The sequence below is a fragment of the Symphalangus syndactylus genome, chromosome 6 (genome assembly GCF_028878055.3).
Source record: "Symphalangus syndactylus isolate Jambi chromosome 6, NHGRI_mSymSyn1-v2.1_pri, whole genome shotgun sequence".
Classification (NCBI taxonomy): Eukaryota; Metazoa; Chordata; class Mammalia; order Primates; family Hylobatidae; genus Symphalangus; species Symphalangus syndactylus.
In genome coordinates this window covers 20082681-20108711 of record NC_072428.2, presented here as the reverse complement: position 1 = coordinate 20108711, position 26031 = coordinate 20082681, and the positions used below count along the sequence as shown (strand labels likewise).

Genomic DNA, 26031 nt, shown 5'->3' with positions numbered 1-26031 from the left:
TTATGTTATGTCTATTTTATCATTATTATATAATTGTATAATTATATAATAATTATTATTATTTTGTTGTGGTGGTGGTTGTTACAAAAAAGCATTACTGAGGCAAACCCTTGCCAGGCACTGTGCTCAGCACTTGTGTATATACTATACTCTACCATCTGGATAGTCCAGGGAGACACGGATACTGTTGTTTACCCAGGACCACCACCATTTCACAGATGAGGAGGGTGAGGCTTCTAAGAGTTAAATGACTCACTTGAGCTCAAACAGCTAGAAGCAGTGGCTCCAGGGTTCCCCCAAGGCTCCTAACTCTGCAGCTCTCCCTGCTAGATAATAAAATAAAGAAGTTATTTTAGTTTAAGCCAGAATTCTGAAACATACACATACACAAGCCTCCACCCAGCTTCTAATTGTCTGAGAACAGACAAAACTCCAAAACTCCAATAGAATCCTTGAATGACAGCTAATTGTCTCCAGAAAAAATCCAAAATTGCCTCCCTCCCTTACCTGTAGTGCAACATGATTCTGTTTTTCTGCTGGGCCCCTATTTGCTTCTTCCTGTGCAACAAATCATTGAAAGAGTGACCACCAGGGACTTGGAGAATCTTTGTAGCTTTTAGTCTATGTTTGGGTATGGCTGGAGAGACAAATTAACACACAGAGCCAGACCTTGAAGGGGAAGGTCATCATTTATCTCAGATTGGGATCATTTGGGGAATCAGAAAATGTTTATATCAGAAAAGAAGTCAATGTGTTTCACAGTTTGTGGTTTTTTGAAGGAGAAACATCTAGATTCTAGTCCTGTTCCTCTGCCTACTTCTTAGGTGATGTTAGTCAAAATAATTCACCTCTCTGAGTCAATTTGTTTATCTGAAAAATAGCAATAACAACAGCACTCATTTTACTAGGGCATGTGAATAAACAGATTTTTTTCCCATTGAGTCGTGGGTATTTATTGAGTGCCTATTATGTGCCAGGCACCATCCTACTCTCTGGGGATACAGCAGTGAACAAAACAGACACTCAGCTAGTGATGAGGGATGGAGTAAAGCCCTTAGCCGATGCCAGGACAGAGGACGTGAGTCACCTGTAGTCGCTGCCGTTGCTGCTATTTCTTGGCTACATTTTGACCCCTGTGGACCCACTGAAACCTCCTCACTGCCTCACAGGCGGAACAAGGACAGGGTCGTGGCCACCAAGTTTACTCACTTGAGCTGCATTTAGATTGTTCTTCCAGCTAGACCATGGCAGTAGGTAGTGGCAGTTCTCTGTAAAGATGAGGGGTCCCCAGCTCGGACCCCTGGTTTCCTCCACCTGCCTGGACCTTACAGTGGTGGCCAGGTGTGTCCTGCTGACTGGGAAGCTCATTACCTGAGTGCTTGAAGTATGGCTCCTTAGCATGTGTGGAGAGAAGGCTATTATGATAGCAACCTGCAGGGGTGGGATGTGTACCAGACCTTCACCCTGGAACTCCCGAGGAAGTGCCTGCAGATTGCCTGGCAGGTCTTATTTGGGTGATGTAGAGCAGAACGCTGAAGCCAGGTTCTGAAGTCAGACCCCTGGACTCAACTCATGCACAGCTCCTTACCTCCAAACTGTGTGGCCTTGGTCAGGGGAACTGACTTCTCTGAGCTTCATTTTCTTATCTAAAAAAAAAGGAGAATCACACCACCTACTCCATGGAGTTTTTAGCAGGGAGATGTGATATAAAGCATGTACTTGGCCAGGCACAGTGGGCTCACGCCTGTAATCCCAGCACTTTGGGAGGCTGAGGCTGTTGGATCACTTGAGGTCAGGAGTTCGAGACCAGCCTGGCCAACATGGTTGAAACCCCATCTCTAAAACACAAAAAGTAGCTGAGCACGGTGGCACGCACGTGTAGTCCCAGCTACTTGGGAGGCTGAGGTGAGAGAATTGCTTGAACCCAGGAGGTGGAGGTTGAGTGCACCGAGATTGTGCCACTGCACTCCAGCCTGGGTGACAGAGTGAGACCCTGTCTCAAATAAATAAATAAATAAATAAATAAATAAATAAATAATCAATCATGTACTTGTATGTACCGAACACACGCACTTACAGAGCACAGCGTGTAGCTATGTTCAGGGTCCTGATGAGTATTGACTCATTTCAGGCTCACAGAAGCCCCAAGAACTGGGCACTGTTACATCTCCATTTTGCAGCCCAGAGAGGGTAGCACTTCCAAAGGGCACACAGCAAGCAAGTTTTGAGGGGCTGGGATTTGAGCCCAGGAGTTCCTGCTGTTAGCCTGGGCTGTGCTGGCTCTCCATCCCAAAAGCTCCATGTGAAGCCTGGCTTGAAATAAATGATCTGCAGGTATGAGGACCCCAGAGGTACTACCTGTGTTCCTGAGGTGTGTTATAAATTTCTACTGAAGAATGGATTTCTGCCACAAGAACTCTCACTCCTGTTCCCTGGATAGCATATGATACTTTTTAAAACAACTTAATTGAGATATTATTTGCAGTACTTAAAATTTGCCCATTTTAAGTGTACAGTTCAGTGATTTTGTGGGGGGGGAAATTTACCAATTTGTGCAACCATCACCATAAGCCAGTTTCGGGACATTCCCATCACCCCAACGAGATTCTTCATGCCCATTGACTGTTAATCCCCATTCTCTTTCACTCCAGGCAACCACTAATCTACTTTCTGCCTCTGTAAAATTGCCTTTCCTGGAAATATACTAATAAACAGAATCATACAATATGTGATCTTTCGTGTCTGGCTTATTTTACTGCATCATGTTTTTGAGGTCCATCCATGCAGTAGCATGTATCAGTATTTATTAACTTTTTATGGCTTAATAATATTCCACTGGGTGGATGTACCACATTTTGTTTATCCATTCATCGGTTGGTGGACATTTGGGCAGTTTCCATTTCTTGGCTATTGTGAATAGGGCTACTGTGAACATTCACATACAAGTTCTGGGGCTGATGTTGAAACACAAAGATTAGCCAAACTGGTAACCTCCTCTCTTTTCTCTCCTCTCTCGGGTTTCTCAGAACCCGGCAGCGGGCAGGTGTTTGTGACTTCAGAGAACCAGCTTGTGTATTACCCCAGCATCACCTATGCCATCATCGGCAGCTCCGTCATCTTCGTGCTGGTGGTGGCCCTGCTGGCACTGGTCTTGCACCACCAGCGGAAGCGGAACAACCTCATGACGCTGCCCGTGCACCGGCTGCAGCACCCTGTGCTGCTGTCCCGCCTGGTGGTCCTGGACCACCCCCACCACTGCAACGTCACCTACAACGTCAATAATGGCATCCAGTATGTGGCCAGCCAGGCGGAGCAGAATGCGTCGGAAGTAGGCTCCCCGCCCTCCTACTCCGAGGCCTTGCTGGACCAGAGGTGTGTGCTGGATGGAAGAGATTGAGGCGGGAGAGGTCATCCATTGCGGGGAGGGGAATAGGTGCACACACTGAGGTTCCTAGGTCTTGCCAAGAGCCTGGCTTCAGCTGCTATAGGCAGTGGCAGCATCTGACATTTGCCAAGTCCTTGCAAAATTCTCTACATGTATCACCTCATTTAATCCTCTTAGCGCCTTGATGAGGGAGGAAACTGATAGGAATGTTCCAAAACTGGATTATGGTGATAGTTGCACAAATCAGGAAATTTCCAAATTCTACAGATGAGGAAACTGAGGCTCTGGGATGTTAAATGACTTGTCTGAGGAACATACAGTTAGGATCCTGGCTAACTCAGAGGCCTGCTCCTCCTGGGAATGTCATGCTGGTCCACGTTCTGGCCACAGACTAGCTCTGAGCCTCACCTGCTACTGCACAGCAGTGCCCAGTACCTGTGAGAGGTTTGGTTAATATCTGTCAAATGAATGGATGAATGAAGAAGTGAATGAATGAGAGAATCAGTGAGTTCCTTAACTTTGCTTGGCTTCATCTATAAAATAAAGGAGGTGGAAAGCAGCACTTTCAAGCTTTTTTAAGCAGTACCACATTGCAAATGGAATTGCACAAGAACCCCCAGTATGTATAAAGCCAGGAAGTAGAGTTCTGTAGTTGAAGCAAGTAGTGGGCCCGTTTCCTGATCAGGATCCCTCTTCCTCAAGCTCTGCCGTGTATGGCATTAGACATTTTGCAGGCCGCGTTCTGATGGTGACTGGGCTCTTCCTTGGACCCTCTTCCATGGCAGCTCTTATATTATTTAATCTTCATTTTCCTTCCTCATAAAAGGTGAATAAAGTTTCAGAGGTCAGGGGAGAGGATAGCACTTAAGGATCTCTTTGCAAATAAGTGTAAGAATTCAGGACCTTCCTCACCTAATAAAGTTCCCACTCATAACCTCTTCATTTGGACCATCCAGCATAGGGTAAGGTTAAAATTGCTGAATCTGGAAACAGAATGTGTGGGTTCAAATCCCAGCATTGCTGTTTACCAGTTATTTCTGATCCTGGGCCAGACATTGAATGTCCCTGTGCCTCAGTTTCCTCACCAGAGCAACAGGCATGAAAGTAATGCCCACCTCACAGCATTCTTGTGAACATTAAATAAGGTAAGGAATGTAAGGGGCATGGCAAAGTGCCTGGCTCATGAGAAGCCTTCAGTAAATGAGAGCTAGAAAATAAAATGTCTTTTCTGTTACATTCATTCCTTTTAAGCCCCTTCTGCAGATACACACCGAGGTGTTGAGAGGATGTCCTCTCACTTACCCCAGTTCATAGCCAGGAAGAGTTGGCTTTCAATAGAAAAGCCAATTCCATGTTCCCATCAGAGGCCCAGTCAAGATACCAGCCCAGCCTCTTGGCCACAGGGCTTTTGGCTGATGGAGCAGAGTGGCAATGCCAAACCACCCAGGTTGCGCCGGGGGACTTGGTGGGTGACCTCATTCTGATTCTACCCAGAGGATGTGGTTTTGGCACCATCCGGTCAACATGAACCAGCCAGAACACACTGGCCTTGTCTGTTCCGCTGTGGTTCCTGGTCCTTGAATTAATTGTCTTTGTACTTGGAGGGAAAATCTCATTTCGCACTGGAAACACCGTCTCAGAAATGGGCTGAAGTTGGCTTATGTTGGCTCTAATGTGTTCTCTTCTCTTCCTGTCTCCATTGCCCCCCGCTGTCCCCCGCTGTCCCCGTCGCAGGCCTGCGTGGTATGACCTTCCTCCACCGCCCTACTCTTCTGACACGGAATCTCTGAACCAAGCCGACCTGCCCCCCTACCGCTCCCGGTCCGGGAGTGCCAACAGTGCCAGCTCCCAGGCAGCCAGCAGCCTCCTGAGTGTGGAAGACACCAGCCACAGCCCGGGGCAGCCTGGCCCCCAGGAGGGCACTGCTGAGCCCAGGGACTCTGAGCCCGGCCAGGGCACTGAAGAAGTATAAGTCCCAGTTATTCCAAAGTCCATATGGGTTAATCTGCTCTGACTTGTTGCCATTCTGACAATTTGTGCTCATGGGAAGCTCTTTTAAGCACCTATAAGGGTGTCTCAAGTTACAGTTTGGAATATTAGCTATCTCTGCATTCCCCTCCTCCCCCAGATTTCAGAGATGTTTTTCTGGCCTCTCAGTTGACATGATCTGTTGTGCATCTTTTCTGTGAGGTCACTCTTCCCTTGGGACCCGAGATCACACCCTCACTTTTCACATTATTCTGTTTCTGTTGGAGAGACAGCATATAAAACAGTATTGAAGTAGGCTGGGAGAGAGCAATGTTTCTATGCTATATCGGATGCTCAGAAGTGCAGGAGACACTGGACCCAATTCTCTCTGCTGGGTAGTTTTACCTTATAGCATTTGGGGATTTGGGTTAAATGATCTAACCAGGAGGCCATCATTGGATGGTCACCCCCCCCCCCAAAAAAAAATACAGTTGAGCATCAAAACCTGCCTTGCACAATCCTGTATGTTGCCCTCAGTTCAGCAGAGTCAGTGGCCAAAGAAAACTTTGGACGTGAGTAACACCCTTCAACAGTCGCAACGTTATTTTGGTTTTGTGAAGGACTCTGAAACCATCTACCCTGTATAAATTCTGGCTTTAGAAATTTGCCCAAGAATGTTCATTCTGAGAGCTTTCTCCAGCAGCGTGTATCATCAGCCTCATCCCAGAATAGGCAGGGAGCTCCTCCCATGAGTTTATCCAAGTTCTCAGCTCCTAAAATGCAGGCTGCCAAGAGCCTACACCTGCCCTGGCTCTATAGCCACTTACCTGGTTTCTGGACTGTCACCCTCCCAGCTGACCTGCCCGTAGCCAAGGAATGAGGACCTAACTTGAGTTGGCCCAAAGTCTGACCTGGCTCTATGTCCCTGTGGCCCACACCCAGCCTGTCTTGCTCATTCATGCAGCCTCAACATTGGCCTCCAAAGTTCCCTTAACACTTGCAGAGTCCTTTTTACCTGTGCATTTGGACTTGAGGACACTGGTTTCTATCACAGGTGAGAGCCGTGTTCAATACCTCCAGCAAGCTCTCCTGGCTCCCTGCACTGTGCACACTCCTCTTCCCAAGGTCCCAATACCAGCACCTCTAGTTAGAGTTGGGGTCAGGGTCAGGCCTCTCCCAACATCCCAGTAGTTTCTTCTCTGAGACACATGGGCAAGAGACAATTTGGAGTCAAGATTTTCCATTTGGATTTATTTTAAATCTTTTAGAAATGCATTTGAAACAGTGTGTTTGTTTTTTCCCTTCTAGTTAAGGGACTATTTATATGTGTATAGGAAAGCTGTCTTTTTTTTGTTTTTCCTTTAACAAGGTCCAAAGAAAGAAGCAAAAGGAGATCACACCCTTGCCCCGCTGAGCCCCGTGATAACAAGTCACTCCAGACTAACCTGTGTGCCAGACATTTGTGCATTGTTGCACTTTGAGGTTATTATTTATCGAGTTCTTGAAGGAAGCAGAAAGAGGGAGTCCTCTCTCCCTCCGTGTATAGTCTCTATGTTTGTGCTAGTTTTTCTCTTTCTCTTTCTCTGTGTCCAGCCAGCCACAGGGCCCGCCTCCCTGCAGGAATAAGGGGTAAAACGTTAGGTGTTATTTGGCAAGAAACCACACTGACTGATGAGGGGTAAAATGGAACCAGGTAGAGCCACTCCGGGCAGCTGTCACCCATTCAGAACTTCTTTCCGCAGCTGAAGAAATGTTCAGTGACCTGTTTGATGCTAATTAAAACAGAGCCTGCAGGAAGTGGGGCTGAAGTGGCATTCGGTGATCCTGTTCTGTAGACTTTTCTTTCTTTTTTTAAGCAAATCCAAAGGATGTTACAGGAAAGCTAGCCACTGGTATTTTGTTTTGTTTAAAAAAAAAAAAAAAAAGAAAGAAAGAAAAAGGGAAAGGAACCTAGCTGCCTGTATCTTTCATTTTTAAAATAGCACTTGAGTTATTTTCTGAGTAATCCAATAAAGAACTTTTGATGACAGCCAGAATGTGTTAGAACTCTGGCTGAACATTTCATCTCCTGTGAGTCAGAAGGGCTTTATTTCTCCCTTCGATGGGGCCCCTTCTTTCTGGTGCTCTGGAAGTTGTTTAGAGGAAAGAATTCTAATTTTAATTAACTGCGCAGTGAGTTAATCTCACTCGCTTTTCTGCTTCCAGGCATCTTAGGAAAAAACAAATGGTTTTAGTGGATAAGGGATGCCTACTAATGTTTTTTAAAATAAACAGGGACTTTTTATTATAGATTTGATTTTTTTAATGAATGTTTTAAAAAATATATAAATAGGACACCAAAGCGGCAGGTTTGTTTTTTTTTTTTTTTTTTGGGTGGGGGGGGGGGTGTTTTCCAACTCAACATGGCAAATTAGTGGCCAGCAATATTTTTTAACTCATTCCAACCAGGAAGCTTTTTTATACATTGCCTAAATCTACGCCAACCAGAAAATAGTCTCGTCTCTTTTTTGCTCAAATGAGATCAGTATTTTATTTTAGCGTTAAATTAGTTACACTGAGATGGCTGGCCTGTTACCTGACTCAGCTCCCTCTACCTTGAAATTGACATTTTTAAAAAATGCAACTAAGTGGTTAGTAGTGTGTGATGCTCAAAGTTAACGTAAACTGGAAAGGTTGTGTGTCGTTGCTTTTTGTTTTTTGGTTAGGCTTGGTTTTGTTTTTTAATTTTTATACTTTCTAATAAATCTGCAGTTTCATTCTTTCTGTTTGTGCAAATGGTTCTTGACCCACTCATTTCCCTTATAGCAATATAAACAGTGGACAGTAACTTCTGTCATAGCTTTTGCAATGAATTTATGCCATAATGAAATGAGAAAGAGGAAGAGTATATTGGTGGGACCTCAAAATGTGATAGATGCTTCAGGATTCCAGAGCTGATATGATTAGAATACAGAGGCAAAGTTGTGGACAACAGTTAATGTAATGGGCCCTGGGGAATCATATTGGAAGATGGGTGTTTCTGCCTTTGCTACAGCATCGTTCAAGGGAAAAGGACAATTGCCTGTGATAACTGTAACAGATTCTGACCACATATTCAGGAGCACACCATAGCTCTTGCACAGGTGGGCTAGTAATTAGTTTCAAAACACAAATGGCTCCGATTGTCCCCATCAATGATGGGAACATCTTTATGCTTTTTTAAGTCTAGTTTTGGAGCCACATGTTGGCCAATGCAGCAGGGTCATCTGCCTGGGAAGGAAGTTAGGATGCCCCATAGGTGACCAGCACCACCATCATGAACAGGGGCAGTAACTCCAGCCCTGGCCAAAATGAAATCCACATGGAAATCCAAATGCAGGACCCACAGTACCAAGATTTGGATCATGTATTGATCCCAGATTCCTCAAATGAAGACTGGGCTTTCAGACAGGTGTATCCCAAATATGTGCTATGTCATGTCCTGCCCCCAGTGGTGTAGAGTAGACTTTCCCAAGCCCCAAAGATTTGTCAAGTTACTCATTTCATCATCCCTCGAGATACCTTATGAATACCTTTTTTTTTTCTTTTTTTTGAGATGGAGTCTGGCTCTGTCGCCCAGGCTGGAGTGCAGTGGCGTGATCTCGGCTCACTGTAAGGTCCGCCTGCTGGGTTCATGCCATTCTCCTGCCTCAGCCTCCCAAGTAGCTGGGACTACAGGTGCCCGCCACCATGCCCGGCTAATTTTTTTTTTTTTTTTTTTTTGCATTTTTAGTAGAGACGGGATTTCACCGTGTTAGCCAGGATGGTCTTGATCTCCTGACCTCATGATCCGCCCGCCTCGGCCTCCCAAAGTGCTGGGATTACAGGCGTGAGCCGCCACGCCCTGCCATGAATACCATTTTTATGGATGCCAAAATGAGCATTTTTTATGGATGCTAGTGCTTTGCAATGATTGTAAAGTACTCAGCTAGAGCAGGGGTTGATAAACTTTCTCTAAAGGGCCAGAGAGTAAATATTTTTGGCTTTGTGGCCATGTGGTTTCTGTAGCAACTGCAAAAGCAGCCATAGACAATACAAAATTGAATGGATGTGGCTGTGTTCCAAGAAAACTATTTACAAAAACAGGCTACTGGTGGGATTTGACCTGTGGGCTGTGGTTTGTCAGTAATCTAAAGGATCACTTCCACATTGGGTTCATAGATCTAAAGCTAAGGACACTGAAGAGAAGAAACAGTTGTGTTAATGGCTTAGAGTACTAGAACCCTTGAAATGGCACCAATCTCAAAAAATTAAAAATAGGCCGGGTGCGGTGTCTCACACCTGTAATCCCAGCACTTTGGGAGGCCAAGGTGGGCAGATCACGAGGCCAGGAGATTGAGACCATCCTGGCTAACATGGTGAAACCCCGTCTCTACTAAAAATAAAAAAAATAATAAAATAAACTAGCTGGGCGTGGTGGTGGGTGCCTGTAGTCCCAGCTACTCGGGAGGCTGAGGCAGGAGAATGGCGTGAACCCGGGAGGCGGAGCTTGCAGTGAGCCAAGATCGAGCCACTGCACTCCAGCCTGGGTGACAGAGCGAGACTCCGTCTCAAAAAAAAAAAAAATTAAAAATAGAAAAACTCATGAAGCAGACAATTCAAGGCCCCTATTCTCTTCTAAAATAAGAAGATACAGGATTAAGATGAAGAGAGGCTTTCTTAATGGAGTCCTAAATATTTGGGTTCCATATAGCAATCCTAGAAAAAAAAAAAAAAAAACTACTCTTACTGGGAGTTCTTCAAAGTCGTGAACTCAGACAGCAATCTGTCTTTTTTTTTTTTTTTTGAGACAGAGTCTTGCTCTGTTGCCCAGGCTGGAGTGCAGTGGCACAATCTTGGCTCACTGCAACCTCTGCCTCCCAGGTTCAAGCGATTCTCCTGCCTCAGCCTCCCAAGTAGCTGAGATTATAGGCGTGTGTCACCATGCCTAGCTAATTTTTTGCATTTTTAGTAGAGACAGGATTTCACCGTGTTAGCCAGGATGGTCTCGATCTCCTGACCTCATGATCCACCCACCTCAGCCTCCCAAAGTGCTGGGATTACAGGAATCTGTCTTTTAGAGAAGGTCCGTGGGAGTGAGTGACCTGGGACGTCCATTTTCTACATTGAGCTTGCAACCCACAGGCAAAGCAGTAGATTCTAAGAGTGAATTGAATGAGAAAGAGATTCAGGTGGCTGTAGTAGAAGTGCATGAATGTACATAACTATGCACCCAGTGAGACACTTAGGGAAAAGGTCAGTGAGAAAATATACTGACTCCCTTGACATCCTACAGCTAAACAAGTTCATAGGACATTAATTAGAACTCCTAGTTACAAGTAATAGAAATCTGACTCATACATGATTAATTGCATTAAATTTTAGAAGGTATATTGTCTAAAGCAACCAAGTCCAAGATTATGGAACTTTTGGGTTCAAGCAGACCTGGATCCAGCTGCTCAACGGCTTTCATTAGGAATTTGTTTCTCCCTTGCCAGTTTCTCAGCCCTGCTTGCTCTTGGAAAAGAGAGTCCAGAAAACCCAGGTTCACAGTCTCGGGAGAGGCACTGTCTCCTAGCATCTATAGAAACCTTTAAACGGACTCACGATTGGTTGTTCTTGGTCATGTGACCACTACTATGAGTGGGTCTCAGTCCCTTGATTGACAGCCCCACCTGAATTACATGAAGTGGGAAAGGGAAAATTCCCATATGGAAAGAGTCTGGTAGTAGACCAAATACCAATATATCTACTGTAAACCCTCACCAAAGAATGGGACTCACAACTGGCTGGTACAATTTATAATATACATAAGAAAATACCAGACAACTACAAGCTTCAGACAACATAACCATGGGCATTATATGGTCTGAAAGAAACAGACAACGTTGCAGTGAAAATTTCAGGAGACTCAACAGCCTTTCCTTAAACCTATGAGACAAGGTTAGTTTCAAGTTGGGGTTGGATCATGTATACTTTTGTGAGACGGTCATGAATAAGCTGTGTAGGAGGAATTCTGCCCTAAAGATACCCCAAATATCTCTTGGGCTCAGAACTGTCTCCCAACCACTGAAATGGGGCAATTATCCTGCCAAGAGTTTCCCCATCCTTCACAGTATTTTTAAGCTGATGGATCAGAAATATATTCCCATTCGTCACCCTTATCGAGCTACCTAAAGACCTAGACTCAAGTATGCATGCAATTAATGAGGCTTTCCATAGTTAACCATTTGGTCTATACCTGAAAGTTAGGATGTGTCAATATCTAGAGAACCATCCACTGGAAATTTTGGAACAGCTTGTGTCACAGGAGCTGAGGGGCTGAATTTCCATTAGATTGAGAGCTTGAAGGCATAATCATGGGGAGCTGTGATGAAATATTGGAGGAAGCATGTTAATTTAAATATGACTGATGTCTCAATTGGGCTGAGTTTATAGTCTGAGCAAGGATAATTCACTCTAAAGTTCTAATATCAGACTGTATTTGACTTTACATGCTTTTCAAGGTCACGCTTGACGGTGAGTCATCCCAGTGAGCCGGCAGAGAAAAGGCACTCCAAGGAGCACACATGCATGGGCAGTGTTTATGGGCCAGACCTGGAAGCAGCACACACACCTCCACTCACATTTCATTGCTCAGAACCTGGTCAGTCCCATGGTCAGACCTACCTGTAAGAGAGGCTGAGAAGTTAGATTAGCTGTGTGTCCAGGAAGAACCAAAAATGGATTTTGGTGCTGGTGACCAAATCTGTGTTTGCACTCTTCTTCCCCTTCTGAAAGAAGACACCCAACCATTCCATCTAATCAGATTCAAGATCTGGGATCTGGTGGAAATTTCTGTGTTAGGTCCAAATGTGGCTTTTCTAGAATGACAACTTTTCAACCCCACACAGCTCATATCGTCTCTCCCCTAGATTGCCTCCCTTTGGACTATTTTCAGAATCTTTTTCTTTTCTTTTCTTCCTTCCTTTATTTATTTATTGACAGGGTCTCATTCTGTCACCCAGGCTGGAGTGCAGTGGCATGATCTCTGCTCACTGCAGCCTCAACCTCCCGGGCTCAAGTGAACTCCCCACCTCAGCCTCCCGAGTATCTGGGACTGCAGGTGTGGGCTAACATGCCCAGCTAATTTTTGTATTTTTTGTAGAGACTGGGTTTTGCCATGTTGCCCAGGCTGGCCTCAAATTCCTGAGCTCAAGCGATCCGCCCACCTTTACCTCCCAAAATGCCATGATTCCAGGCACACACCAGCACTCCCAGCCTATTCTCAGAATCTTTGAATAACTTTTCCAGACACCACCGCTCACAGCCTATTCTCAGACTCTGAATAACTTTCAACTCACTCCAGAGAAAGATCAAAATGCTAGTCTATGGGACTTTCCACCACCTGGCTCCTCCCTTCTCCCTTACCCTGCACTAGCTATCCTGACCACCCTCCTGCCTTGAACCCACCAGGCAGACTCTCAGCTCCCGAACTTTGTTCTTGCTGTTCCCTTTGCTGGAACAGCCTTCTCAAGAACTCTAGAATACTCTTCCCCATCAGAGAACCATCAGGAGCCACAGCCACTTGGAATCTTGCTATTGATGTCTTTGGGACCTCAGCTGTGGCCACACTGAGATTTGTGGAAGACAGAAGTACCAGACTCCTTCTTGACCAAGATACTGATTGATCCCTAGACTAAAGCAGTACACGAGAACTTGGGAAGGTGAGTTGAAATACCTTGAAATTATAAACAATACACTGGAATGTGAAGAATGGGACTAAGTGATGGAGGTGGTACCTGAACACATGCCCACCTGGGGGCCTGCTCTTTTGGTGACCCCTCAGTAGGTATGACTCTTTTGCAAGAGGACTTGGGCCAGACCATCTTGGAAGTGTGTTCTTGGTGTGCCAGTCTGTGAACCAACTAAGAGCACACAGACATGCCAGGCAACTTCCCAGGGATAGGACCGCAGATTCTATTTAAAAATGGTGGCATCCCCAGTTTGGAGATAAGAAACTGACACTTTGTTCAAACAGGGAAAAGAGGTAAGAAATTATAGAAAGAGAAGGCAGGGCCAGCCTCCTTTTACGTGAAAAATAAACTGCTTAAATAACTCAGCCCTCAGTTACCAGGAAATGATTGAATGTGAATGTCTTGACCCCACTTGCTGGCTTGGCTTAGATCTAATAAGTGATCCTTTCATGAAAATGATGTTTGTTTTTGCCTGGTGTATCAGCTGGGATCAGTCAGAGCCACTACAAGTATTAACAGGAATAAGGGATTTCATATGGAAATTAGGGCTTATCCTGATGCAGAAAGAGCTGGTGGAGGGATGGTCTGGAAAGCTGGAGGATCTGGGACATTACCTCCAAGGCCACTAGCTTGGGGCCTGGGACAGATGGAGAAACGAGCTGGCAAGGAAGGCCAAGGAGGTGCTGCTACATGAAGTCTTCAGAATGGTATTGCAATAAGCTCTTGGAGAAGACTGTGAAGCCACGTGTCTGACCACCCGAATACTTTGAGAATAATGACTTCTGCTCAAGCCCAATTCTCTGGCCCTCCCAGAAACTCTTCAGGCCACTTAATGAATTCCTTTTCTCTTTAAATCAGCAAAATAGGTTTCATCATTTGCAGCAAAGATCCTAACTAATCCAATATTCAGCCCAGGTGAGTTGTGGGAGAAATGAGCACTGGATCTAGAGTCCAAAGATCTGAGATCAAATCTCAGCTCTGCTCCTGATCTTGTGACTTCACACATATCAGTCTGTCTTACCAAAGCTCAGTGTCTTGTCTATAAAATGGTTGTAATAGTCATTATCTCTTCAAGCAGCATTGAGAAATCCACACGATATTACAAAGGAAAGTCCCTTGTGAAGGGTAATAGACATTTTTTTTATTATTATACTTTAGGTTTTAGGGTACATGTGCACAATGTGCAGGTTTGTTACATATGTATCCATGTGCCGTGTTGGTTTGCTGCACCCATTGACTCGTCATTTAGCATTAGATATATCTCCTAATGCTGTCCCTGCCCCCTCCCCCCAACCCACAACAGTCCCTGGAGTGTGATGTTCCCCTTCCTGTCTCCATGAGTTCTCATTGTTCAATTCCCACCTATGAGTGAGAACATGCAGTGTTTGGTTTTTTGTCCTTGCGATAGTTTACTGAGAATGATGTTTTCCAGTTTCATCCATGTCCCTACAAAGGACATGAACTCATCATTTTTTATGGCTGCATAGTATTCCATGGTGTATATGTGCCACATTTTCTTAATCCAGTCTATCGTTGTTGGACATTTGGGTTGGTTCCAAGTCTTTGCTGTTGTGAATAGTGCCACAATAAACATACGTGTGCATGTGTCTTTATAGCAGCGTGATTTATAGTCCTTTGGGTATATACCCAGTAATGGGATGGCTGGGTCAAATGGTATTTCTAGTTCTAGATCCCTGAGGAATCGCTACACTGACTTCCACAATGGTTGACTAGTTTACAGTCCCACCAAGAGTGTAAAAGTGTTCCTATTTCTCCACATCCTCTCCAGCACCTGTTTCCTGACTTTTTAATGATAGCCATTCTAACTGGTGTGAGATGGTATCTCACCGTGGTTTTGATTTGCATTTCTCTGATGGCCAGTGATGATGAGCATTTTTTCGTGTGTTTTTTGGCTGCATAATGGGAAGTCCTGTCATTGTTCCTTCACTATGAATCCAAACTGCCCTTCCTTTTAAATGCGAAGGAACTGGGAATTTGCATTAAGTACATCATGTCAGGACAAAATCTTGACTGCACCTGCACCCAGGAGTTGAGTGGGTCCATTCACATGCCCTTTTTGGAAATGGAGTGATATGGTTTGGCTCTGTGTCCCCACCCAAATCTCATGCTGAATTGTAATTCCAGCGTTGGAGGAGGGGCCTGTTGGGAGGTAATTGATTCATGGGGGTGGACTTCCCCCTTGCTGTTCTCATGATAGTGAGTTCTCATGAGATCTGGTTGTTTGAAAGTGTATAGCACCTTCCCCTTTGCTTTCTCTCTTCCTCCTCCTCCCACCATATAAGATGTGCCTTCTTCTTCTTTGCCTTCTGCCATGATTGAAAGTTTCCTGAGACCTCCCTACCCATGCTGCCTGTACAGCCTGCAGAACCATGAGCCAATTAAACCTCTTTTCTTTATAAGTTACCCCATCTCAGGTAGTTCTTAATAGCAATGAGAAAATGGACTAATGTATTGACTAACTGACAGGATAATGCAGGGAGAAGGGAAGTAGAGCTATTTACTGGCACCTGATGATCTAAGTGGCCAAATGCAGAGCAGCAAGGCTGATAATAATAGTAGTAGTAACATCATTTATTCTTCAGTTATTTTGTGCCAAGCACTTTGCTAACACATAATCCTCTGAATCAGGAGTTGGCAAATGTGACCCACAACCCAAATCTGGCCCACTGCTTATTTTGTAAATAAAGATTTGTTGGGACATACCATTCCCATTCATGTACTATTTCCCTGGCTGCTTTCATTCAGAGCTGTAGCATTAAACAGAGACCATATGGCCCAAAATGCCCAAAATATTTGCTATGTGGCTCTTTATAGAAAAATTTGCTGACTCTTTACTCTGAATGAACCGTGGAAGATGGATACTATTATTCTACCCCCTTTCCAGATTGGAAAACTGAGGCCTAGAGATATAAGGAGCTTATTCTAACACCAAAAGCTAGTAAATACTCAATCTCGGATTTGAGCTCAAAGCCCAGGCTCTAATCACTGTTTTACCCTTGCCATCATTTTAGGTGAGTGACGTCCCCTCCTTTTTCTGTTTGGTGTTACTTTTGGGGAAACTGGTGCGGGGCAGTCACTGCCTTCCACCTTCAAGTGAAGACATCAGGCTTGGATTGAAATGTCTACTTCCTGCCTTCAGGTTCTAGAGCAGGACTGGATGTTTCTTCCCTAGGGGTTATTTGCTGCCTTGCTGCTCTCAAAATCAATCAGTTCCCTAAAACCATGGTTCTCCTTCTACTAAATGGTTGGAAATCTGTGCAGTTTTCGGGGCTGAATCCAGGGCCCCTGGAGAAATGCAGCTTTGCCAGGCAGGGCTGGCTTTGCAGAAGCTCTTCCTTTTAGCTGGGTTTCCAGGGTTTCGGCTCACATGACTTTGGTGTCCCTGTACCCCAACCCCCACTGTAGGGAGCCCTGGACCCCAGAGGGTGTTTTGGCATTTTGTTGTACTTCTCATCTGAGTCCAAAGCTTACTTGGGATGGATTTGTCTCTGGCAGTAAACAACCACAGACTGTTGGATGGTGCCGTGGCAGATGCTCCTCTGGAGAGAGGCTCTCAGTCTGGGCACCTACCCACTGCCTGTCTGGGCAGAACTAAAGGAGGAAGCCAGAAGAACAGTCCTCACTGTGCGACTTCCCAGTTTAATTGCTTCTTCACATCTGTGGTTTTCTTTTTTTAATTTTTCTTTTTTTTTTTTTTAGAGATAGGGTCTCGCTCTGTCACCCAGGCTGGAGTGTAGTGATGCAGCCACAGCTCACTGCAGCATTCAATCCTCCTGCTTTACCCTCCGCTGTAGCTAGGACTATAGGCATAGGCCACCACACCTGGATAATTTATTTATTTATTTATTTATTTATTTATTTATTTATTTATTTATTTGTTAGAGACAGGGTCTTGCTATGTTGCCCAGGCTGGTCTCGAACTCCTGGTCTCAAGCAATCCTCTTGCCTCCACCTCCAAAATGCTGGGGCTACAGCTGTGAGCCACCACACCCAGTCGTATCTGTGGTTTCCCACTGACTTTGTCATCTTAATTCTGGTGTCATGAAACGTTTCAGAGTTGGCAGAAACTGGGGGCTGAAAGCAGTCAGGAAGCCCCTGGACGAGGGGTCTGCTAGGAAGGGCTTGGCCTGTTGGTATGAAGCCTGAGAGAGTGGGTTGGTGCCTGGACCCTGCTCAGAAGCCTCTTTCAAGCAAACGAGTGCCGATAGAATGGTTCTGCTCTTCACAGTGAGATCCATGGCCCTTCCTACCACTCAGAATGGGCTCGTCTGTCATCTCAGAGTGTGCCAGAAAGATACTCTGTTATGCACAATTCCCAAAGATAGACAAGCCCAGGCCAGTCCTGGCTTCCATGCGCCCCAGGGCTTTTTCCATGTCTAAGACCCTTCTCTATGCCTCAGCAACCCTGTCTGTAAAATGGGAGAGCAACTGGCCAGCAGCCCAGGGAGAATCCCCATTTCAGAGAGTCTTGGTCCCAGTAGACAGGCATGGGGCTTGGCAGCACTGATAGCAGGGAAATTCTACCTCTCAAAGAAAGGGCTGGGGGAGGGTTCTGCAGATAGTCTCTCAATAGGCCTTATATCTTGACTAAATTGCATGTTGGAATTTAATTTGGAATCCCTGCTGTTTCCTTGATGAACGCAAACCACAGTGCAATTAGAGTGATGAAGCTGGCTGCTGCCACGTCTGACAAGGGTGATCTGTCTAAGCAGGGAGGGAGGGGACAGGCAGTTGGCAGGTGGCTGGTGGACTCATGCTGGGCATATTCTCAGCATCTCTCCAAGTAGACAGAGGCCCTCAGGGGAGAGGAAGGAGTTCAGGGGACAGAGATTGTGGGTCTAACAGCTCATGGGGCAGAGTGGAGGGGAGAGTTTCAGGGGACTTTCTTGGATTGTACTCCATGGCTTATCCACTGCAGTGTCCTGGGCCCACATGACACCAAGTACAGCAGATTAAGCTCATGACTTGTGTCTCAGAATCTCGCCTCTTCCACCCTCCCACTATGGAAGGAAATATACATTTATTGAGCACTTCCTATGTGCCAGGCACTGGGCTAGGTGCTCTAAAGGCATTATCTCATTTAATCCACCCAGCAATCTCATGAGATAGGCACTCTTATCATCTCCATTTTACAGATGCAAAACCTGTGAGCAAGGAGGTTAAATAACTTGCACACAACGTCACAGAGCTCATAAGTGATGGCAGTAGGTAGGATCTCAACCCGATTGGTCTGGGTCCAAGTTCCCTTTCCATCTTACCCATGCATCTGCCAAGGCCCTAGCCTTCCAGAGACTGAGTTGGTCTCTCCCTAATCATCTGCTACTTCCTCCAAAGGATTCTTGCTCCTGCTATCTGCACATCCCTATACTGGCTCATTGAAAGGGGAATCTGCTCTCTCCCCACCCTCCTTCATGCTTCTTCCCTGCTGGAGAAGGGCTAGCTTATCTGATGCATGCATGTAGGAGAGTTGCCAATTCATGGGACCATATGAAACAGGTGCCCTGAGCATACCCACCCTCCCAGTCTCTGGGTGGAAAGCAGACTCTGCAGAGTCCACTGCTGGAAGCCTGAGCCAGGTGTTTGCTCTCTGACACCAGCTCTTCCATCTGGGACTAGATCGAATGCTCAGTGTGGCCATTTCTGCAGAGAGATCACAGATAGAGGTAGAAAAAAAAGCTTCATTTGGCCTCAGTCTTGGTTGCATACTCTCAAACCTGACTTTTGAGCCCCATTTTGTTCAGTTCTCTGTATTGATACATTATAGGCCAGAATTCAGGAAACGAAGAAGGAGGCTATTGCTTCAAACCTAACCGCCAACTTACAGGCACTGGAGCTGGATATCCTTGCTCCCAGGCTGGGGTGCTGCAGTAGAGGAGACTCTTCCCAGAAACTGCCGCAGAGCACCCAGGCAAAGGATATTTCCTGCTGAGCTCCCAGCACATTCTTCTTCCTGATACTCCAAATCCAAACCATCAGAGAGGAGATGCAAGAAGAGCCAGAGAGCTCCCAGAACCAGACTCAGGGGAAGAACAGAAGCAATTCCACTGGAAAGTTTACATATAGACAGTGGGCCCTGGAGCAGTAGAACAAGCATGGACCTCATAGGCAGTGAACCTGAATTTCAATCCCGGCTCTACTCCTAGCTTGCTGTGTGGTCCTTTTGGGCTTAACTTCCATGTGAGTAAAGTAAGAATATTAAATAAGTAACTTTTAAGTCATTATAATACTGTGATTCTAATGTGATTAACGGACATGTGAAAGCCAAAGCCAACAGGTCAAGAGATCCTGAGTACTCATGGTGACCCCCTGCTGAAGACAAGTGGCAAATATACCTCAGGCCTGTGATTCCATCATTCTTTCTGCAAACATGTAGTAGAGGTCTGCGATGTATGGTTTGTGCCAGGAGATAAGAATTCATTACAGAACAAAAAAGTTCTTCGTCTCATGGATCACCATCAAAGGGAGGGAAGGACAGTGCCACAAGGGCATAAGCACAGAGGGGCTGACTGCAGGCCAATCTCAGCATCTCCTGATGTCACTGCGGTGATTAGGCTATAGGTTTGGCTGCTTGACTGAGACCAAAACTAGACTTGCTCAAACAAGATAGATGTCTGTTTCTCCCCAACTCTAGCAGTTCAAACACAAGGCATCCAGGGCTGTTATGATGGCTTCAGGACATCAGGGACTGGATTCCTTCCATCCTGTGTCTCTGCCATCCTTGGGTGTTGTCCTTGTCCTCTTGTCTGACGATGGCCCACCACCGTAGCCATTGTCCATCCAACAGGAGAGAGGAGGAGGAGAAAAGGATGGTGCAATCCAGAAGTTGCACACCTCCCTTCTGCTCATGTTCTGTCAACCAGAGCTTAGTTGTATGTCCATATCTAGTTGGTAAGGACATTGGGAAGGGTGGGCTTTTGGGGGCAGCCATGTGGAGTGCCTAGCTAAAGGCCAAGGATTCTGTTACTGTGTAAGGGAGAGTGGGAAACAGAGAACAAGCCATTACTGCCAGACTTGTTTTCCCCTTCTTTTAAACCATGACTAAATCAAATATAACAGACTTAGCCCAGCACATGTCAAGTGCTATCATAGGCCCAGAAGACAGAGTCCACACCCTCAGAGCATGTAGATCAGTTGGAAACCAGAGAACGTAGGACTGTGGGACTGTCTGCAGTGGCTTTGTAGGAGGGGGCAAATCAGAAAAGCAGCCACTGTAGGTCTTTTAAACAAAGGGCGATTAGTACAAGGAATTGGTTATTCATGGAGTGGAAGAGCTGATAAGCTGAACAACCCAGAGACTAGAAACTGCAGGGAGTCATTTCATTCCCAGGCTGCAGGGACCAAGGGAGGAGCCAAAATCATGGTAGCTGATGCCCAGTGGATTCTAGGACCACAGAAGGAAGAACTGTCCAGCAGGAACTGGAGCCAACAAGGAAATACAGCCAGAGCTGGGGCTGCCACTCGAGGCAGAGTGAAAGGTGAAGAAATATTCTGGCTTCTCCCTTTTTCCCACCTTCTGTCAGTGCTGCCCATTGGCCAAATTTAGCTGGATGCCAGCTAGAAAGAGATTCTTGAAAGTGTAGTTTTCTGCAGTGTGAAGCAGAGCAGAGAGCAGGGAAAGGCTGGCAGGTGGATCTGAGTACAAACAGGCTAGCATAGACCAGCACAGGGCCAGAAACACCCAAGGGACAGACCTTAGAGTATATTATTGGAAAATCATATTTTCTCCAGTCTAGCGCTAATTAATATAACAGAGTAGGCTTTGATTTTTATAATAAGATAAAGGCCAGATCCTTGATTTTAGAAGAGGATAGAGCACATTTGAAAGTAGAAGGCCCATGTATTAGTTTCCTATTGCTGTTGGAACAAATTATCATCAACATAGTGGCTGAAAATGACACAAATGTATTACCTTACAGTTCTGGAGATCAGAAGTACAAAATGGATCTCACAGGGATAAAATCAAGGTGTTGGCAAAATTGCATCTCTTCTCGAGGCTCCTATAAATAATCCATTCCTTGCCTTTTCCAGTTTCTACACATTGCCACATTCTTTGTCTCGTGGTCAACCTCCAACCTCTGCTTTTGTGGTCACAGGTCCTTCTCCCGTTTTCCCATATCCCTTCTACAGGGACACTTATGATTACATTGGGCCCATCCAGATAACCCAGAATAATCTCTCCATCTCAGGATTCTTAACTTGATAATATCTGCAGAATCCCTTTTATGATGTAAGGTAACACGTTACTTAGGATGAGGATTGGGATGCAGACATCTTTGGGGAGGCCATTATTCTGCCTACTACAACCCTCATTTCATTTTCCTCCTAGACCTGAATCTAGGCCCCCAAAGATTATCAGCATGCAAAAGTAATTACAGTCACATTTCTTCAGGCCCTTGGTAGGTCTCCTGTAGGTACTCTGCGGACCATGGCTGCCCTTTGAAGACTAATATGCAATGCATCTTTGGAGGATGTGCAGAGGGAGTTCAATCAATACTGGCTTCCTTCCTGGTCAAGCAGCATTGGATCAGTTAGGAATACTTTGGGCTGCAAGGTACTAAAAAATCTGACTCAAATATGGTTCATCAGTTGTTGTTGTTTTGTTTTTCTTAATAGCAAAAGTCTATAGGTGGCTGCTGGCCTTCGTTCAGTGGGTCAGTGATTTCAGGACTGGCATCTCTGGAAGTCACTTTCAAGTTCCCTAATGCTTTTGCCTCACTCACTGGATGTCTGTCCCAGCTCCAGGCATAATGCTTTTGCTTCAGTCACTAGATGCCTGCCCCAGATCCAGGCATCATGTCCAAAGTCAAGTCAAGAAAGATGGAAGAGATGGCAACAATAACTATGTCCCTGTTGTCAGGAAAGCTCTTCCTGATCCCCCAGGAGACTTCCACTTACATGTCATTGGCCCAAACAGTCACATCACCATCTTTAGCAGCAAGGGAGGCTGGAAAAGCAAGTATTTGACATTTCCAGCCTCTATAGTGAAGTTAGGTGAGTGGGGAGGAGGTTAGGTATTGAATTAATCAAACAAAAGAATCTGTCACCACTACCTTTCTTGGATTTACTTGGTTCCTCCCATTGAATGTATAGGTGAAATATAGTCATTTTGGGCTGATCATGCCTATCAGCAACTTTTATCTCACCGTTCCTCTTCTAACTCTCATCAAAGTCAGCTCTTTGGAAAAGCCCATGACCTCTCTGTCCATCCTTGTTGACTCTAGGGTCCTGGCAGGCTAGTGCCGGGACCTGGGGAGTTTGTTAGAGACCCACAGCATGGATGACCATGTTTGCTGCTGGTGATGACAGTGACAAAAATAAGTATGTGAATGAGTTCTATTATTATTTCCATTTTACAGAGGAGGAGACTGAGGCTCGGGAAAGTTTAATGACCTCTCTCAAAGTGACACCTCTACTAACAGCCTAAGTTGTTGGTCACTATGATATATCTCCTCCTGGAATTCACTTTCCAGGAAGAAAAGACCAAAGGCAGAAAGTCTCTATTAGTACAAAGCAGGGCAAGAATGTTGCAAGATTAATGATCCAAGTGATGCCTCCAGTGTCCAAAATTTGTTGCATGTACAGCATCTGTAGAGTTGGAATGTGATCTGAAGAGGCAGTGAGGTCAGGAGATCGAGACCATCCTGGCTAACATGGTGAAACCCCATCTCTACTAAAAATCCAAAATAAAATTAGCTGGGCATGGTGGCGGGCGCCTGTAGTCCCAGCTACTGGGAACGATGAGGCAGGAGAATGGCATGAACCCAGGAGGCGGAGCTGGCAGTGAGCTGAGATTGCGCCACTGCACTCCAGCCTGGGTAACAGAGTGAGACTCTGTCTCAAAAAAAAAAAAAAAAAAAAAAAAAGAGGCAATGAGCATACCACACACTTAGCCTTGTCCCACAGTTCATTAATCACTCTAAATTCAAAAGCATTTATCATGATTAGATCCAGCTCAGCCCCCGTGGTAAGAGATTTTTTTTAAAAAATAATGCAAATAGCAAACCATATCTTCCCTGTGGCTTCTACAGTTCAGGGTCTGGAGGTCAAGCTCCCTCATTCATTTAGTAAATATTTATTGAGCACCTACTGTGTGCTAGGCACTGATCTAAATGCTGAAAATCCAGCAGGGATCAAATACATCAAAATCCCTGCCCTCATGGAACCTATATGTCTCCTCCAGTGAAGAGAAAGACAATAAGTGAAATAAATAGGCAAAATACAATGATTGTTACATGGTGTTCCCACAATCCTAGGAAATAATTGGTTGTTCCATAGTCAAGATGACAAGTTTCCATCACTTTGTTTTGAACCTGTCTAATCCATCAATGACAGTCCTATAATCTTTGTATCAAAGAAAAGCTAATTTTACAATTTGGACAAGTTGATGAGTGGTAACTCACTTCAATGAACAAAACTCTGAAAGCCAACCAATCCACAGCAGCTTCATGATGTGTAAGTAAACCAATCCCTGGTGGACTCGCTTATGTGAACATCCTTCTAAGGCTGATATCAACCCACCCCTGCTTCTAAAAGCAACACAAGCTGAAACACTCTACCCAATAACTCTATACAAGACTGGCAGTTTACTTTGGTTGGAGAAATTTTCCTGACCACAATGGGTATTCCTTACTTAAGAAAGATATTCAGGTTTTGAGTGGTGGTCTCCTGCTTTGATAAATCCGGAGGTCCCAATGAGATTGTGTTGAAAACGCCTAGTTGGCAGAATTCCATGGGGCTCGACAACAGACGCTTTGAGCCCAGGTCCTCTGTGCCCTAATTCTACTTACTTTGTGGATTTCCCTGACGTGTTTCATTAAAATGTCTTTGCTGAATTTATTTTGTTATCTTAGAATTCATAACCAAATAGTTCTTTGTACAAGAAAATGAGATCTCAGTCTTTTTGTATAATTAGCACTTCTTTTTTGGAAATGCATCATTTGTTGAATATTTTTGCCTTTAATCTGCTTATTCTTTTCCTGCTTGCTTTGCTTTTGTTTTTATTTGACTATTTGTACAAAGTCTTATCTTGTGCAGCTCTGATTTAATCTGCACTGTCTTGTGTCTGTTAAATGCATGAGAGAGTGCTCCACAAGGATAGCTGGAAGTGTAGGCTCCAATCCCATCCAAGCTAGCCCTGAGGACTGTGAGTTGGAGGTTGAGCAGATAAGCAATTAATTCATGCAAAAGTGATGGATCAGATTTTGCTCTCAATCCCTTTCCAAATTTTATGAGGATATTCCCTATCTTATCAGTGTGTAAAACAAGGTCATTTTGTTCATTCTATCCCAAGGTCAACAATGGTTGCATCATTGATTGTGTGACCTCTTCCTAGATTCTGCTTGGTTGGTTGAAACTCTCTTTACAAGTACACACACTTTTGACTAACTATGGTGGTCTTTTTGTCATGAGATTGGCTAGGTCAAAGCCTCAACCTTTTCCTAACAGAACTCCTGCTTTTTGTACAAATTTACTTTTAATTTGGTAAGTGACAAAACAAAATTGTTTACTTAGTATATTAGCTTGCTAGGGCTGCCATGCCAAAGTACCACAGACCAAGTGGTTTAAACAACAGAAATTGATTTTCTTGAAATTCTGGAGGCTAGAAGTTTGAGATCAAAGTGTCAGCAGGATTGGTTTCTCCCTGTGTTGTCATATGGGTCTTCTCTCTGTGTCTTTCTGTGTCCTAATTGCTCCTCTTCTTCTCCTCCTCCTCCGCTTCCTCCTCCTCCTTCTTGTTCCTTCTCCTTCTCCTCCTTCTTCTTCTTCCTTCTCTCTTTTTTCTTATTCTTGATGGGTCTTGCTCTGTTGCTCAGGCTGTAGTACAGTGATGTGATCATAGCTCACTGTGGCCCCAAGCCATCCTCCTACCTCAGCCTCCCTAGTAGCTGGGACTAAAGGCATGCACCACCCTACCCAGGTAATTATTATTTATTTTTTTAGAGATGAGGTCTTGCTATGTTGCCGTGGCTGGTCTCAAGCTTTTGGCCTCAAGCCATCCTCCTGCCTCGGCCTCCTGAGAAGCTGAAATTACAGACTTGAGCCACAGCACCTGGCTCTAAGCTTCTCTTCTTAGAAGGATGACAGTCATATTGGATTAGGGCTCACCCTAATTACCTCTATGACGACCCTATCTCCAATTACAGTCAGATTCTGAAATACTGGGGATTAGGACTTAAACATATGAATGTCAGAGAGACAAAATTCAGCCCCCAACACTGAGAACTGATCATTTTGGGGAAATTGTGACATGTCAAAATTAGGAAATTAATACATTTCACAATAGCTCTGGAAAATGATGAGAAAAACATATTCAAATTTCAGGAGTCAGCTTTTTTGATGGATAGACTAAGGACTGAAAACAAAGCATTGATACGGACAGAACCTGTCGCAAAAATTCTACTTAGCTCCTGCTCAGACTCAGAACTCTCTCCTCTATGCTCGGCTCTCTTTCCTTGCTCATCACCACCACTTACATTCCTCTATTTCTTCTGCTCTTTCTCTCCTGAGCTTCTAAGGAAGTTTGTCTCAGGAAAAGAACAATTACATTGCAAAATAGCCCCTGAAAACTACTAGACCAGAAGGCATATCTATAGAAGCTGAATTTTAAACACGGTCTACAGCTAAACTGAGGGATATAATTAAAGTATTTTTGTAAACCTCAGGAAGGAAGGCAGAAATTTGCTGCAGAGTTCAGGGTTTTGTTACACTGATTGTCCCCAGCAATCAGATATATACCTACTCATCTACTGCATTGTCAGGCTCTCTGGTGAGGGAAAATGTTAAAAGTAGCAGTGTAGGAGAGATAAAGAGAGAAACTAAATAGCTCAGCTATGCCATAATTTCTTAAATGGCCCTAAAAGCACAAGGAAATAGGAAAGTTGTTAAAATAAGGCCATGCCAGAAGGCTTTTCCTAGAAGGCAGTG

The 26031-nt window shown here is 44.8% G+C and overlaps 1 protein-coding gene across 6 annotated transcripts in view; it reads left to right on the top strand.

The window, feature by feature from the left end:
* The window catches only part of LDLRAD3 (low density lipoprotein receptor class A domain containing 3), a 294823-nt gene extending 286709 nt beyond the window's left edge, over positions 1-8114 (top strand). For all 6 annotated transcript variants that reach the window (XM_055281906.2, XM_063640997.1, XM_055281912.2 and 3 more), the window contains 2 exons: positions 3027-3372; positions 5120-8114. In XM_055281906.2, the coding sequence (XP_055137881.1) occupies positions 3027-3372; positions 5120-5357 (584 nt within the window). In that variant the 3' untranslated portion in view covers positions 5358-8114. The remainder of the gene's footprint in view (positions 1-3026; positions 3373-5119) is intronic.
* The last annotated feature ends 17917 nt before the right edge of the window (positions 8115-26031 follow it).